The sequence below is a fragment of the Pavona decussata genome, unplaced genomic scaffold (genome assembly GCF_977016875.1).
Source record: "Pavona decussata unplaced genomic scaffold, jaPavDecu1.1 SCAFFOLD_300, whole genome shotgun sequence".
In the NCBI taxonomy this organism is placed as follows: domain Eukaryota; kingdom Metazoa; phylum Cnidaria; class Anthozoa; order Scleractinia; family Agariciidae; genus Pavona; species Pavona decussata.
In genome coordinates this window covers 2,058,640-2,075,434 of record NW_028145697.1, presented here as the reverse complement: position 1 = coordinate 2,075,434, position 16,795 = coordinate 2,058,640, and the positions used below count along the sequence as shown (strand labels likewise).

The window sequence follows — 16,795 nt, the reverse complement described above, 5'->3', positions numbered from 1 at the left end:
ACATGTTAAAAGGCGCCTTTTAACTCGTATCTACTTCAAATGGACGTATCTGGCGCTGTAAATTCGATGTTAATGTTAAGAAAGCTATGTTCTTGTCCCCCTTTAAGGGGGCAAAACACCTAAATTTGAATGAAATTTGGAGAGGTTTTAAGAAGGGATGGAGGAAAGAAAATGATTTTTGGAACACTAACAGACAGTTGATACCCACGCAAGAGCACCTCAGGTTGCAAGTGGAGTAACTTGGTATCTGTCTATTAATTATTAACTACAAATTCCAATTTTAAAACTTCACTAAATCTTCAACATTTCTTATTTCGCTTATTTTTACCAATCTTTCTAGAAAAACTACTCCTCCCAAATATACCTAAAAATCACCCAAAAATTTACAAAATACCCCACAACACAGATTCACGATATGATGATAGGATTTTTGGATTGATTGAAACACGAACGAGATATTTCCATTAAAGCCATGTCAGGTGGCGGAAAAATGGCGTTTAGGTGTAACTCCCCCTTAAGTGTATATACATTATGGGAAGTTCTTACTTTCTATTTACAACTTGTTATGTTGGCTTATAGTTGGATTATTAACCAGCATGGTCTGATGCCTACTAGTATTTTCTATTTCATGTGGAAACTGGTTGCTGTTTTATCATAGTTGATTTTCCAAAATGCTCTTGCAAATTTCAATGAAGAGCATTCTACTGCCTTCACATCATGTGATATAGAAATGATCTTTGGCAAAAGCTATCAACAGTACCTCTACCCTGTAAGATTACTCGATAATTGAATTATTGTATCCTATATGCCAAGTACTATCTGTATAATAAAAAATGTAACAAAAAGGAGTTAGATCTCTGTGAATTTTTATGTAAACTTAACTATAAATTCTGGATGGAGAAATTGGTCTAACTCCTATACATTAATTCCGTTTAGTGTTTAATAATGCATTGTTATGTATGATTGCACATAGCAGGTTTCCTTTGTCTAAACTGTAATTTAAGTGTAGTACTTGTTGTACATTTGTGTTATGATGCAAATTAAAAAAAATTGTATTGAATGTTTAGGTATGTTACTGTCTTGGACCAGCTAGGTCAAACTGACCTTGTGTTTTCCTGAAGAGAAAAACTGTTGCTGGGATAGTAATTTACCTTCTTCTTTGTCAGGCAATCCCCTTCCTCCGTTTTCCTGTAGAAGTTGTAGTGTATGATATACACTCTTGAAATTTCTTTCTTTTTTTGGTCTTTTTTATTTACCACTTGTTGGGTTATGGTTGGATTATTAACCAGGGTAACCATGCCTGCTGGTATTTCCTAGTTTGTTGGGAAGCTGGTTGTTGTTATATAATACTTGATTTGCCATATATTAACCGTTTTATTTCTCTACAATAAATAATTACCCGGGCCGTAAGGCGGACCGAGTTAAGATTTCGGTAGCATTATCAAATTCTTTTTTCTTTTTGGGGTCGCGATGGGCCGAGAGATAAGACTTCGGGCCACGAGTTATTGTTATTGTACTCGGCTGGTACGAGTTACGTTTTCTGTCGTGTTATCAAATTCTTTAAATTCTCGGTCGCGTTCTTTGTTTTCGGGCCGTGAGGAGTGTTTACCGCAATATGCGAGCCTGACGTGCGAGGCATGAACAACCCCAACATAAACTGCTAACCGTTAAGCTAACCGGGGAGCTATTTAAGCTAAACCTAAGTGCTATTTAGGCTAACTGGAGTGCTCTTTAGGCTAGCCGGAGTGTTTTTTAGGCTAACCTGAGTGCCTCAAGGTTAGTTTTGTTTAACCGAAAATTTGGCAACTAAATCAGTCTATGACCTCGCAGGCCAAGATTCGCGGGCCAAGATAGATAAAGATGTCTCACGTTTACTATAGAAAAACAATCAATGTAGAAACGGTTTCTGTCTTCAAATGAAAGGTGAATAACAAATGCTTTCCCCTGAATTTCATTTAAAATATAAACAGCGAAACATTGAAAAACGTACAAGGATATAAACGTACGCGTGATGCGTAACGTTACTCTAGATCCCGTGGGGGGGGGGGGGGGGAGGGGGGTACTCAACAGATGCTTGGGTAGGGAGGTGCGGCCCGGGGGTTCAAACCCTGAACACAATTCTCCGATTTCCCTATCCCATTTAAGACAGAATTCAAAATGTTCAGGCCCTTTCTAAGACATTTAACCCAAAATCACACCCTGTTTAAGACTAGAATGAAATAAGAACACACTAGTTTCTTTTCACGGTCAGGGAAGTATATACTTCCTTGCTCTTTTTTTTTTTTTTAGATTATTTGCTTTACAATTTTTTTCCTGATTAGATCCTTCACTACAGGATCCGGTACTTTTATTTTGTCACGGTGGTCCTTGCAAACACAGTTTATCACTGGTTTTTACTGACTAGTTTCTTACTGTATTTTAATGCATTGGCAATCACAATCTGTTTAAGCCATTAGGTCATGTAGGGATACCCTGTTTAAGACAGAAAGTGATGAAATACATACCCCGTTCAAGACAAAACACCCTGAAAACCATACCCTATCGGGCCGCACGTCCCCGTTAAGGTCACATAAGGGAGTACCCCCCCCCCCCCCCCCGGTCTAGATCATACCGAAAATTACGATCCGTCATTGACCCGGCGTCACATACATATTAGGACCGTACAAATGGTTTCTGTCTCTAAACGAAAGGTGAAAACGTAAGGATTAAAGCCCGGGGATTATAAAAAGCATTCGTATTGCAAATGTCGTTTTCCCCTGTCTGCAAGAAATGCAATTCTATCTGGTGGTTACTTATTGCCTCACTATATCTCTGTATCTATCTATTTGGTAGCCTGTGAGCAAGCTCTCTTGGGGGTGGGGGGCGGGAGGGGGAAAGAGGATCCACCCCCAAGAGAGCTTGCTCGCAGGCTACCTATTTGGGGGAATTGGCAATGCTGGAGGTTATCACTGTTAAAAGATTGTAGGCTTTACGCACCACACAGTCAAATATGGCCCGAGTATAAGCTGGAAACAGCTTCTTGTTAAATATATAGATAAAGCAGTTAATACTAAGGAAAGGGACTTTTTTAACTGGGAGGGGGGGGGGGCGGTGGATTTTTCATTTTTTCTCCAAGAAATTTCGTGGCCCTCCCCTTTTCCTTACCTGTTAAACTAATGACCCTCCCTTAAAAGATAAAACAAAAACCCGTGACCCTGCCCCATCCCTATCCTTCCTTTGTTTGTTGTTCCTATAAATTAACTTAACAATATTAAAGATTCGGTGACCCTTATTTTTCTTTTGCTTGATCACAAAACGTAGAAAAATGGTAAAGAAAAGTGATAAAATGGAGGAAAAAATCTATTTGTTAGAAGTTTGACATTTTTGCCGCACACAGCATTGAATTCAACTCTTGTGTTCAACCGAACGACGGTTTAAAATGGGGTTAAGGATGGCAACATTTGGATTCATTTACGCAACAGACCCATTTATACAACGGGTGTGGATGTTGGAATCTCAGGCCCAGATCAGACGCCGAACTTTTCATGAGCCGAACTTAATTCAAATTAAGATCGGCCCAGATCACGAAAATCCCGCCTTTTGATTCATACGCCGAACTTAATAAGCCGAACTTAATTTACTTGAAGCAAAACCAATCGAAATGTCAGCGTTTTTATTTTTATTTTTATTTTTTTTATTTGAAATACGTTATAATAATTTATACATTAGGTTCGCCTGATGAAAAGTTCGACGTCTGAATTAAAGCCGTTCCAAAGCCGAAATTCCCGGCTGAGCCAGGCGGGAAGAACGGCTGAGCCGTTCCAAATTGAAACAGCCGTTCTCAACTGATTCAGACGCCGAACTTTTCATGTACTTAATTCGAGTTATTAGGTTCGGCTCATGAAAAGTTCGGCGTCTGAACCGGGCCTGATATCAGTAACATTTTCGGTTATTTCTCAACTGCCAAAAAAAATTTCAGCCCATTCCTCAGCTATCAGTTCAAAAACGCGTCATTTCTCAGCTGACAGTTAAAATTTTTACCAATTTTCAGCATAGTTGTTTGAAGGACTGGTTATGTAGGTCGCCACCGTGCACAATCCTTTCTTTCAACGTTCACGCTAGGGTGTTACTAAACAGAGTAACGGAGTAACGAGAAAACGAATAACGGCAGAAAAATGCCACAGGTTAAAAAAAAAGTCATAAAAAAAAAATGAAGAGAAAACGAGTATCGGGCAATAAAATTCGGCAAGAAAAACAAAAAATAAATAAGAAATGAATTATACATAAAATGCCAAATTATGTAGATCGCGTGGAAAGGAATCGAAGATACGCGCCAAAAATGTCGCGTGGCCAATTCCTCCTGGGGTCCTTCCCCGATCACAGCTGGTGTCATGGAAGGTAAGCCCCTTAGAGGTTTTCTTCCTCTTGTATCGCATAGATTTGTTTAACAGAGGACAGCTACGCCAGCAACTATAACTGAAAACAAGGGAACCTTGGTTACGAAAGAAGTAAGCTTATTATGTAAACATTGTTTGTTTGTTTGTTACCGTTCTCAGTAATATTCCTTCGCTGCTTCATTTATGCTTTTTTCCTACCAAACAGATAACTACAATATCGTCGTCATTTCGGACAGTTCAAGGCAAGGTTTTTTCTAATAGAGCACAAACACAATTGCGGGCAAGTTTCGAATCTTTTAACGGACAGAGTAAGAAGCAATAAAGCAAGAAAATGTTTCTTAAGTAACGAACAGATTCAGTGATTTTGTGGCAAAAAAAAATCGGACTTTGCCATTTCAATTCGTTCTAAAAATATAGCGCAATATGGCTTGTAACACTGAATGATTTGTTATTGAAGTATTGTATGTGATTGTAGAAATGGAGCAAACCAATTGACTCATGATTCAAAATATACATCAATTTATTTCGCCTGCAGCTACGTTTATTTACTTGACTGAGATCTTTAACACCAAGGGAAAATTGTCAAATCACTTTTGACCCACTTTTGAAACCTTCTTTTGTCTTTTTTTGCGTTTAACCTATGAAGTTTTTCCCTGTTGCTTTTTATTATTTGTTAAAATATTTACAACATCTGAAATACGTACAGGTACATTTGTCTGTCAAGAGGCGGCAGTTCTTGGTTGCAACCAGATGTCTATTGCATACTCAGTACACGAAAGAATGTGAATAAATTAAAAGTGGTTCGCGCTACAATATTAAAATAATTTCACATTTAATTCACTTTTCTGAAATTTTCCTTTTCTAATCAATTTTTTGTTTTTCCCGTCGAATTTTATTTCCCGTTACCCTTTTTTCTTTATTTTTTTTATTTTATTATTATTATTTTTTTAACCTGTGGAATTTTTTGCCGTTACTCGTTTTCTCGTTACTCCGTTACTCGTTACTGCGTTACTGCGTTACTCTGTTTAATTTTGTAACACCCGTTCGCACCACAGTTAAATATCCATTTGTAACTCGAACGTTTTTATTGGTCAGTTGCTCCAACACATTTCAAAATCTTTTGTCGTCTGTGTACGGTCACGGCCAAAAATGCTAACAAAACATAACAAAGAAGTTTGTCAGGCTTCATAATCATTGCCTTTTGTTAACTATGTTTTCAACTATCTATTTCAAAGCCCTGGCCGAGTTTGTAGGAATTCTTGTGCTTTCCCCGGGGTGCTTTCCCTTGGAGCTGTCATTCTCCTACCAGGCTGCCCCTCAAAATTCCTTACCATCCGGGGAGGGGTAGGTGGTTGTGTGTCAGGTGACTTTACATCGTGCTCATGTGGTGGAGAATGCCGGCGGTGGTGAATTTTCTTCAGGGCGTTTAGTTGACTCGCTTTCAAAATAAGGTAAGTATTTTAATCCATAACACCTTGAGTTCATTCTGTCAAAGTAAACAAAACCGGTTAATTTTACTTTGATTTTTTAATCTGGTAGCACTGCTGATCAGTTCAAGGCTTGTATGCGGTGTTTTGTCCTCGAATATTTTCAGAGCTGATTGGGCACTCTATGGTCCGGAGCGCGTTGTATGAAAGTCTTACTCTTTGGTCGATGCTTTGATGGTACAATCATGTTCACTTTACTTCTGTGGGTAATAGTTTCGTTTTACTTTCAAGTACACCCTGACCCAACAAGAACATTTAATACAGCAAAATGTTTTGTGGCCCAGTGCTGTATTAAAGACATTTGTACTTTAAGTTGCCGAAACTGTTTTACCAAAAATTACCAGTTGTTGTTTGATTACGAAAATGCTAGCTGGCCTTTTAGTTCGCATTTTAACGACATGTGCTTATTCCAAAACGAAAGGGACTCGTTCCTGCATACTGCTAGGATTGGAATGTCATACATTTCCAATCCTAGCAGTGTGCAGGATGTTTGTCCCATGAACCTTGATTAAATGGCCTTAGCTCCCACGAGTCTCCTGTAGCTTAGTGGTAGTCTTAGGTTCGACTCCTGATAGGAGCACTTTGATTTTTTTTAGAGTATCTGGAGTATACCTGTGCCACTTACTGAATGAAACATCATACTCAAATATGTACATGTATTTATACAGGGACTGAGGAGTGGGTGGGGCTGAGAGGGTCTTAGCCCCCCCTCCCCCCAAATCTTTGGATGGTTAAAAATATTTTATTTAACTAAATTAACCACTTCCATCACTTACAGAAACAACTTACCTTACACATTATGAAGTATATTAAGGTTTTCTCCGACTTACCCGACAATTTCAATTTGTCATCAGTTTTGCTCCTGAACGGATGACTAGATTTCAACTGTGAAATCTGCTGTTCTATTTTCATTCGTTCTTCGATCAGTGTTTCACGAAGATAAAATTTCATCGATGAATAAGTTTTAAGGGAGTAGTTTTTGCACAAAGGGATTCATTATGAAAGCTAGTGTAGCTATATTTCCTGTTATGCAATAAATATTTAAAGCAGAGAATTATGTACAGCTACGGTTATCCTAGATCATTGAATCCTGCTTTCATAATGAAAGAAGAAGCAAATATGATTCACTGAAACGGGAACAATGAATCTGGGTCTTCACAAGCTGCTGGCTTTAACAAGAAAACAAGTCGAAAATTTTTGTCTCATCAGCCTGATGTGTTGGTCAAATGTTAAGGCCAGACTCAAGTATTGACTTCTTCAAAAGAAAAGAAAAGAAAAGTTAACATATTTTGGTTGATATAATCAGTTAAAAGTTTACATCAGTGTTGACAATTTTTGATGCATTTCTAGTCATTTCAGAAGACTTAAATTTAAAATTTTTCTGGGGGAGCATGTCCCTGGTCCCCCATAATTGTCGCACACTAACACGTTTGCTTAGTCCTTCCCCCCCCCCCCCCCTACTCTACATCTATAATATCTGGGTTACATCTATAATATTTATAATATCTGGATTGCATCTATAATATCAGTCTGATGATCGCTTAGTGCATGAAACTGGAGTAACTGTGGTACACTTTCTATCTTAAATTTATATTTATATTTTCGCTCTGTATGTTTTTGCTTCGAGCACTCCTGCGACTGAGTGAAACCATCATTGTATTGTTCCTCATAAGGTAAAATCTTTATTTAGACACGGTGTTTCCTTCAGGACTATACAATATTTAATTCAAAATCTTACTACCTAACTAGATTTATGTTGTAAATAGCTACTACAATAAGAGAAATGATAAAAACCTGCTTTACAAGGAAGCTGTGTAAAAAAACAAAATAAAATTTATACAAGACTATAACTGTCAAAATCATAATTCTTCAGCCTAGATTTAAATTCATTAAGAGACAGCAACTGTCGAATATTCAAGGGCAGACTATTCCACAGTACAACTCCGCTTTAAGACAGACTTCTTTTACAATAATTAGTGCGGGGCTGTGGGATAGCAAGCGTACTATCACTATCTCTTAGGTTATAAGTTAAAGTATCAGAACGGAAGACAAAGCGTGAACCATATTATTTACAATCTTGTACATCATTATTGATTTATTGAAAAGGCGTTGACGGTCCAGTTTAACCCAGTTTACCATCCGCAACAATTCATCAGTACTTACAATCGTAATTTGAAAATGTTAAGACGCGTGCTGTGCGATTTTGTAATTTTTGTAACTTTTGAAAAAGACTCTTAGAACAGGATCCCCGCAGCGAACTGCAGTAATCGAGATGAGGTTGGACTAATGAATTGTAAATGGAAAGTAAAGTCCTATATACATTGTCCGTATGCAATTATCATAGTAAACTTGCCCCATTCATTCCTTCAGGGTGGGTGGGGAGGGGGGCTCCCAAGGGGGTGGGGGATTAGTACATTTTAGACCTTTTCCTTGCACAAAGGGGTGGGGGATTAGCCTCGTGGAAGTTACCAAGAGACGACAGACCTACACAACTTCAAAAAATAGAAACTTTTATGACTTCTTTGTATTTTTTCTTATACTATGGCTTAGACACTGAATCTGTCCTCTGTGTATATGTGGAGCATTATACTCACTTGTTAGGGGCTTATATATCTCCTATATGCAGATCCAGGGTCGGGTGGGAAGTAAAGAGGGGGGGGGGGTGGCATTTTTTGTGGCAAGTGCTGACTTAGTGGTTTAACACAGAGCTTACTCCTGACACAAATGAAGTTTGAGTCACAAGTTCATTTCAATTCAAACATTCATTTCTTACTTTTATTACTGAGCATCTTTCTTTTGGTGGATAAACTAGTGAACCAGTTTAATATCTGACCATTTTTTTGTGATCTTAAGGTTCTTTATAATAAATTAATACCGGTACTACTAGTAAATAATTCCAGCATGAATTACTTAAGTAGCATTAGTTAATTATAAAGAACCTTAAGATCACAAAAAAAATGGTCATATATTAAACTGTAATTTATCCCCACACAGAATGGAATGTCATGTTTTATTTTTAAGTAAGCTATTCTACATTTAAAAATTTTAATTAGAACATGTAAAATTATACAAGCACAGTCCAGCCACCATGGTTACCAATATATCAAAAAGCATATTCTCCTTTCCAATAAATAGAATGCATAAATTTGCAGATCCCTTTTCAATTCATTACTAACCATTTCTGATTTTTTGCTGTTTTGTTTTATTTGTAGGTATTTGTCATAAATATATACATTTCTCTTATAAGAGTTTAAAAAGCTGAGAGTTCATTTGAATGAGGCAGGAAAGGTTTCAAATGCAGCATCTGCAGCATTGAATTGTTTTAAGCAGTAACAAGGTTTGCGTTGTCACCTAGAGGCCATACAAATGTTCTGTGTGTCACAAGTCCTTTAAAAAATCACAAGATCTAAAAACACACCTCAGGATACACAAATATAAACAATTTTGCAATCTTTAAGCTGCTCAACAACTTAGCAAAATCACATGAGGGTACACAGTAGCAGTAAACCCTACAAGTGTAAACAGTGTGACAAATGTTTTAGCTGCTTATCAAATTTGCAAGGTCATCTGAGGATTCACAGTGGTGAGAAACCCTACAAATGTACACAGTGTGACAAAGCTTTCAGCCGCGCGTCACATTTGCAAAGTCATCTGAGGATTCACAGTGGTGAAAAACCCTACAAATGTACACAATGTGACAAGAACTTCAGCCATTCATCAGGTTTGCAATGTCATTTGAGGATTCACAGTGGTGTAAAACCCCACAAATGTACACAATGTGAGAAGTGCTTCAGACAGTTATCACATTTACAAAGTCATCTGAGGGCTCACAGTGGTGAGAAATCCTACAAATGTAAACAATGTGACAAATATTTCAGCCGCTCATCAGATTTGAAAAGGCATCTGATTATTCACAGTGGTGAGAAACCCTACAATTGTACACAATGTGACAAGTGCTTCAAGAATTCATCAACATTGCAAAGGCATCTGAGGATTCACATTGGTGATAAACCGTACAAATGTACACATTGTGATAAATCTTTCAGCCGCTCGTCACATTTGCAAAGTCATCTGAGGATTCACAGTGGTGAGAAACCCTACAAATGTACACAATGTGACAAATGCTTCAGGGTTTCATCAACTTTACGAAATCACCTCAGGATTCACAGTGGTGAGAAACCCTACAAATGTACACAATGTGACAAATCTTACCCTCATAATTCTGGCTTGCTTTATCACAATAAGACTGTTCATGGTGATTCACGGATTTCACCCCCCATTAGTGTACCCTGTGTAGCGAATCTCTCAGCAATGGCAGTAGGCTAAAGAGGCATAACTGCAGCAAACGATGCCATTGATGAGGAGAGATTTACGTGTTGGATGTGCCAAGAATTCTAACATAATATTGTGGAATTCTTTACCATATGTACAAACATATGGCAGTCCAGTGATTGTCACTGATTTTCACACAGAGGAGAGGGGGTGTTGTGGACAGGCAGGTGTTTTACAGAAATATCCATTTTTTGAGTCCACCCAATGGAACAATTACTTGAGTACTTTTGTTTTTCAACACTATTTTTAACACTCAAAATATTATGTTGTAACATTTGAGTAAAGTAAATTCTCGGCCCATTTTAGGCTTTTTTCTTTTGTTTACTTCAAAATGTAGTTGTTTGTTTAATGGGTTGTCAGGGTAACTCCTGGGCCCTGTTGCTCGAAGGCCGATTAACGCTAATCCATGATTAAATGTTAACAGAAGTTTTCAGTTCTCTTGTTAAGAATGTTCTTAAAAGCTAATTTTAAGCTAATGGTAAAGGAAAGTCTTCTTCAAAACTGAGGGGCAAAAAAATCGTTTGGCAAAATCATCTTCAAATCAATCTTCTTTGTCAGACAAACACCCTTCCTCCGTTTTCCTGTAGAAGTTATAGTGTATGATATACATTCTTGAAATTTCTTACTTGGCTTATGGTTGGATTATAAACCAGCATGTTCTGATGAGTGCTAGTATTTCCTTTTTCATGTGAAAACTGGTTGTTATTGTACTGTACTGGATTTTGCCTTAAATTAACCATTTTGTTACTCTGCAAAAAATAAATAAATAAATAAATAAGTAAATAAAGAGATAAAGTGATTAATAGTTAGGGAAGGTACGTTTCTAATTATGTGTATGTGAGAGGGGGGCGACGCTGGCTGTGGGATTTTTCATTTTTTCTCCAAGAAATTTCATGGCCCTTCCCTTTTCCTTACCTGTGAAACTGATGACCCTTCCCAGACAGAACAAAAACCTTTGACCCTCCCCCACCCCTATACTTCAGTACCTTGTTGTCCTTTATTTATTTCCAATCAATTTTCCCTAGTATTTTCGGTCACATTGGGTAATCTCGTTCTGCTACCATGGGCAAGGATTCGCGAGGAATTGGCTGCGGAAAGAGCACTTATAGCAAATGTTAGGAGTTTGAGAGGCAAAAAGCAAAAAGCAGTCAAACCAGTGAAGCACACTATCTAAACTACAAGTACAGTACACAGTTTAGAAAGAAAAACTCTAGATTTCAAGAAAATCGACCGTGAGTAAAAACGGCAATGACGTCATTGCGTTGCTATGGTAACTGTGATCTCGATAAAATACACCGCACCCGAAACTTTGATCTATCCCTAGCAAGCGTGTGGATATCAATCAACTGTATTATGTTTTAGTGCGTTGTGATTTATATTTAAAGTTGGAAGGTGTCACTTAAAAAATCCAATCGAGCCACCTTAAGGTTTCTTTATTTCCACGCGTATTCAAATGCATCACTTAAATACACTTCGAGTCGGTTTTCGCAATTGAGAAAGACTAATTGAAGACAAGGCCAATTCAGTGATCACATACAGTTGGAGTCTCAGCTTTCGACTGAAAATGTCACGAAAATTCGATTTTAGCTTCGTAATACGTGCTACCTTCTTTCGGCATGCCGCGTTTCGAGCGAAAGACCGTTTAAACTATCGGGCTACAAAATTTTGCAGTTGTGGAGGAAATAAACGACAAATAACTCAAATTTACTGACCGCAAGTGCACTTTTGTGCAGGATGAAAGCTGTAGCAAAAATTTGCTGGGAAATGTTGATAGCAATTTTAGCAAAGACATTGCTTACAGAAGTCTTTAACAAAAGTAGCAAAAATAACAGAAGTAGTAAGGGACCGTTCATTTTTTATGAGCATGGGGGGGCTGGTGGGATTTGGTTAATTACCACTACGAAACTGTATGACCCCCCCTAGCATGCAATTTTTTTCCACATGGCCCCCCCCTAGCAGAACTATTTTTTTCTGATGACCCCCCCCCCCCCCTCCCGCCCAATCAGAAACAAATCATACCCTAACTTTAACAAAACGCTTATGTACTGTTTATATCAAAGATAAACGTAATTGTTACTGTGATTTCTTTACAGTACTATTAACAAGTAACCGTTCTCTACTTAGGTAAAGATTTCTCTTGTTTAAAAAAACGTTTTATAGATAGCAACACGTTTACGGCAACGACAAACCCTAAATTTCCATTTAGATTCTCAAAGAAATTATAAAAATTAATCGAGCAAATGGTTAACGTGAAATTACTCCCCTTCGAGTAGAAACAATTAATACACGTACAGATCTGACTAACAAAATACGGATCGAAGCATACCAATCAACGATTACGAGTCATATTAAACAGAAAAAAACAGCGGACGCACAGATATCAGTCGCGTAGGTAAGGGTTAGATAGGGGTGTTCGTTGAGCCCCAAATCTTGCTTACTAGGGGGGGTCCGGGGGCGTGCTCCCCCGGAAATTTTTGAAAATCTAGGTTCCCAGAAACCTCATTTCCTGCATTTTGAGACCCATTTTAGGCAAATCACAAATTTGTTTTACAGCAGCTTTTTGAGCTATATACATCATTCCTACGGCATAATTGTTTCAACTTAAACAAGAAAGTTCAATGTACATTCCGCGCCCTGTCGAGTTCTGATAGCTATTCGATCTACTGATAGTCATACACCAAGCTGGTAAACTGCACCATTCTCGGGTGTAGGCCTTCGAACAAATTGACTATCTCGTCAAAATTGACAGGCATATCATATTTGATATGCATTAGAACCAGGGCAGACATTCTACTCTCTCGCATGGTACACCTCATGTAATTGTTCAACCTCCTCATTAAGTGCTTTCTCTTCCGCCATTACTGATCTGTAAAGGGGGTTCGTTCGAACCCCTCGAACCCCCCCTCCTACGCGCCTGGAAATTAAAGTACTGCTATTAAAAATGACAGTTACAAGCTTTTCTGAAGATGGCTTACGGCACAGATTTACCGTCAACTGAAGTCACCAACAACAGTTCTATTATTAAAACTAATCTGGATGTTCACACTAGGCATGCTACTGAGTCTACTGATACTCCTGGGTTCAAATAATTTACTAATCAACAGTCTTTATAAAAGTGAGTACTATTAAAAAGAACATTAAACAATCTATTGATATAGTTCAGAGTACAACCACTTTGTAGAAAACTACTCCCCCAAGGATGATTCAATAGTGAGACTGGTACGTTTTTATATTAATTTGAACTTGTACAAACATAGGTGTCTACCTCAGTTTATATTCATTATTGCTTTTCCAACAGATATGCTTCATTTCCTCAGTTGTTGTTAATATAAAATGCAGATTTCGACCTCAGTATGTAAAACAAATTAAAAGTGGTTAGGAAAATCGCATTAAATAAAATTGAAATAATATTCAATTTCTTCATCTGTTTCTGTGTTGAGCCACTTTCAATTTCCCCTACTAGCCAATTATTTCTGGTGACCCCCCCCTCTTTCACTCATTTTTTTTTGGTAGCCCCCCCCTTTAGTGCCATTTTTTTTCTCGTGGCCCCCCCCTAAATCCCACCAGCCCCCCCATGCTCATAAAAAATGAACGGTCCCTAAGGTAATTAAAAAATTATTAAGAAAAACAAAGAATTTCACTGCTGATGTCGTCATTAACAAAAATAACAAAGAGCGGTTTTGTGATTGGTTAACAAAACTCGCCCCACTTTTTCAACCAATGAGAATTCAAACCAAAACCAATCGTGTTTTCGCCTCATGCGTTTTCCCGCGCTTAGCGCCGGTTACATGTATTTACCTCGAATTCTGATTGGCTTGTTGTGTTGCTTTCATCTGTTGCGATTGGCCAGAGTAATTTCTTTGGTTTGGTAAACCGCTCTATAGCAAGAACTAATAACAAACTGATCCCAATGGAGAAGAAAGGCAAAGAGAGGTAAATGGCTGCAAGAAGCTGCAAGAGAAAATAAATAAATTTAGCAAAAGCCGCAAAGTTTGCACATATAGCAAAAGTAACAAGGAACTTATCTGCAACTACCAGAAGGGTAGTTACTGATCATGACAAAAATCTCAAATATAACAAGAGTAACAAAGAAAGATAAATGACAAAGGCAAAATGGCCCTCAGCAAGCTGCGAATTTAGCATATTTTTTGTTACTGACAAAAATCTATATATAGCAAGAATAACAAATTTTGCGATGAAGAAGGAAGGCAAAATGGCCCTCGAGAAGCTGCGAATTTATGAATATAGCAAAAGTAACAAGGAACCTACATGCAACTGTCAAAAAGGTTGTGTCTGACAAAAATCTCAAATGCAGCCCGAATAAATTCTGCGAGGGAGAAAGAAGACTGAGGTAAGCAACAAAGGGAAAGAAAAGCAAGTGAAAAAGAAAACAGCAGGAATTCAGCATAATGACGAGAAAGAACCATCAATATATCGATCAGGCTTCGTTCTTTAGTTGACAAGCTGTAATTTTACTTGGTTTATTCTTATTTATTATATGGCTGCAATAGTACGCGCGCTCTGATTGGCTGCTGAGCGGGCAAGATTTTCTTGTAATGACCGGGCATTATGGAAATTTTTCTCGGCTCGACGGCTTTTTGAGTTGTGAGTAAAAGCTATGAGCGTGTGGGCGAAAACAACAAGAAATATGGACAAAGTACAACTACAGGGGTGTCCCAAAAGTTCGTTCCTCTACTTTAAAAGCCTGCATTTAAACGCAATTTTACTCGATTACCGAATAATTTCAAATACAAGTTTGCAAGACTATTACCTTACATTTGTGCTACTTTATTTCTAAAATTTTCAATTTATTTTTATTTTCCCGCCAAATTTGCGCGCACGCGTCTTATTTCCCGCTAAAACTGTGATCACTTTTATTTCAGCAGTTTTTTTAGTTGAGCTGCTGCACTCATTAAACCATTTTTTGTTCTCGTATGGAAAATGAACCCTTTGAATGGTGAAAAGCTCATGTATTTGAGGGCCCAAGCTTATGCACTAAGAGTTAACGGATTCACAGTCAAAGAAAGGGCTAAAAGGCTAGAAAAATCTGAGCGTTGGGTTGTGAAATGGTCGGCGAGAAGTGCCGAAAATTTCGAAGATAAACAACGAAGTGGAAGGCCAAAGGTTATCAAAGATGCAGCAATTTAAGTTTTGAATGAAGCTAAGTACAAGAGAGAGAATTCAACAAGACAACGTGCAAGAGAGTTTGAAAGAAAAAACCTTGATGAGGGTAAAAACTCTGTCTGGAGGTACATGAAAAACCAAGGATGGAGGGCACTTGGACGGCCAAAGAAGCCTCTTCTCAGTACATAGCAGCGAACCGCGCGTCTGAAATTCGCAAAGGCGTTTAAACATCTCACTGCAGAAGATTGGGAGGATTTCCTATTTTCAGATGAATGCCCCAAATACCTCTTTCAACTTCCAAACCCCAAAAATGACATCGTATGGGGCTCACAAGAGGACAAAGTTCCGCCAGCTTACCAAGTTAAGAACAGCTCAAAATGGATGATCTGGGGTGGGATGACCGGACGTGGCTTGACTGCTCTTCATTTTGTACCCCAAGGGAGAACTGTAACTGCCGATTATTGCATCAAAAACATCCTTAAGAAAGAAGTAAAGCCTCTGCTACGCCGCAGAAGTACAACAGAAGCAGTAGACAAGCGAAAACTGCTCAGCCGGCTCTAACAAGCAGATGACGCTGGTACAGGACGGAGCACCAGCGCACACGGCAAAGGCTACCCAAGAATGATGCGGTAAAAACCTGCCGAATTTCGTCGCTAAGACAGAATGGCAAGCCAATTCGCCGGATCTCAACCCTGTAGAGAACCTTTGGAGCATCATGGATAGCGAAGTCTACAAGGACCCTTCTCCTAAGAACATGGATCACCTAAAAAGACGCCTAAGACAAGCCTGGAAGAACATCAAGCCATCTACGCTGCGCGATTTATCGCATTCCATGCCACGCACGCTTCAAAATGTGATAAAAAATAAGGGGGGGGGGGGGGGGGGCACTCAGGATTTTAAATTTGGAAGACTTGTACTTAGTTGAAATATGATTGCTTTGTTTAAATTGTGTATAGAAATAAAGCTGCGTTCTTGAGATATAACCATTTAAAATAGAGGAACGAACTTTTGGAACACCCTGTATATTTTCAATAACTGAAAGAAAAACTAGCATACAGATACTTCTTTAGTATGAGCGACGAAGAGAGCCATAGGGAGAGCGAGTTTTATTATCAAAGGATGCCCACCTTTTAGACCCACAAGGGAAAAAATGGGACACGAATGACCAGGGGGAGGAGATATAAGCACTGCTGAAATTGAGTGGGCGTGGTCACGGCCTTTGATCATTTCCTGTGTTTAGCTGTCAAAAGCACGTGCAATCGCCGCATGAGGCTCACTAGATTTGTTGAAACACGGTGACGAAATGAAACTTTAGTATAATTTTTAGGTTGTATCCCTGGTAGTAAGTAATTTCAAAATTATTTTGTCAGCAAAGACATTTAAATAAAATTTGTATCACCTAATTGTCATAATTCAGCGTGATATTTTTAGGGAAAGCAAGGTCCCAGTAAACATGCTCAGTATGATCCCACAGAC

At 38.4% G+C, this 16,795-nt stretch overlaps 1 protein-coding gene across 1 annotated transcript in view; it reads left to right on the top strand.

Annotated features, from left to right (window-relative positions):
* LOC146454574 (uncharacterized) overlaps positions 1 to 11,023 on the top strand; it is a 66,255-nt gene extending 55,232 nt beyond the window's left edge. Inside the window, exons 2-3 of the mRNA XM_085095322.1 lie at positions 5,719 to 6,065; positions 9,076 to 11,023. Coding sequence (XP_084951448.1) covers positions 9,347 to 10,189 — 843 coding nt within the window. The 5' untranslated portion in view covers positions 5,719 to 6,065; positions 9,076 to 9,346 and the 3' untranslated portion in view covers positions 10,190 to 11,023. The remainder of the gene's footprint in view (positions 1 to 5,718; positions 6,066 to 9,075) is intronic.
* Positions 11,024 to 16,795: the final 5,772 nt, after the last annotated feature.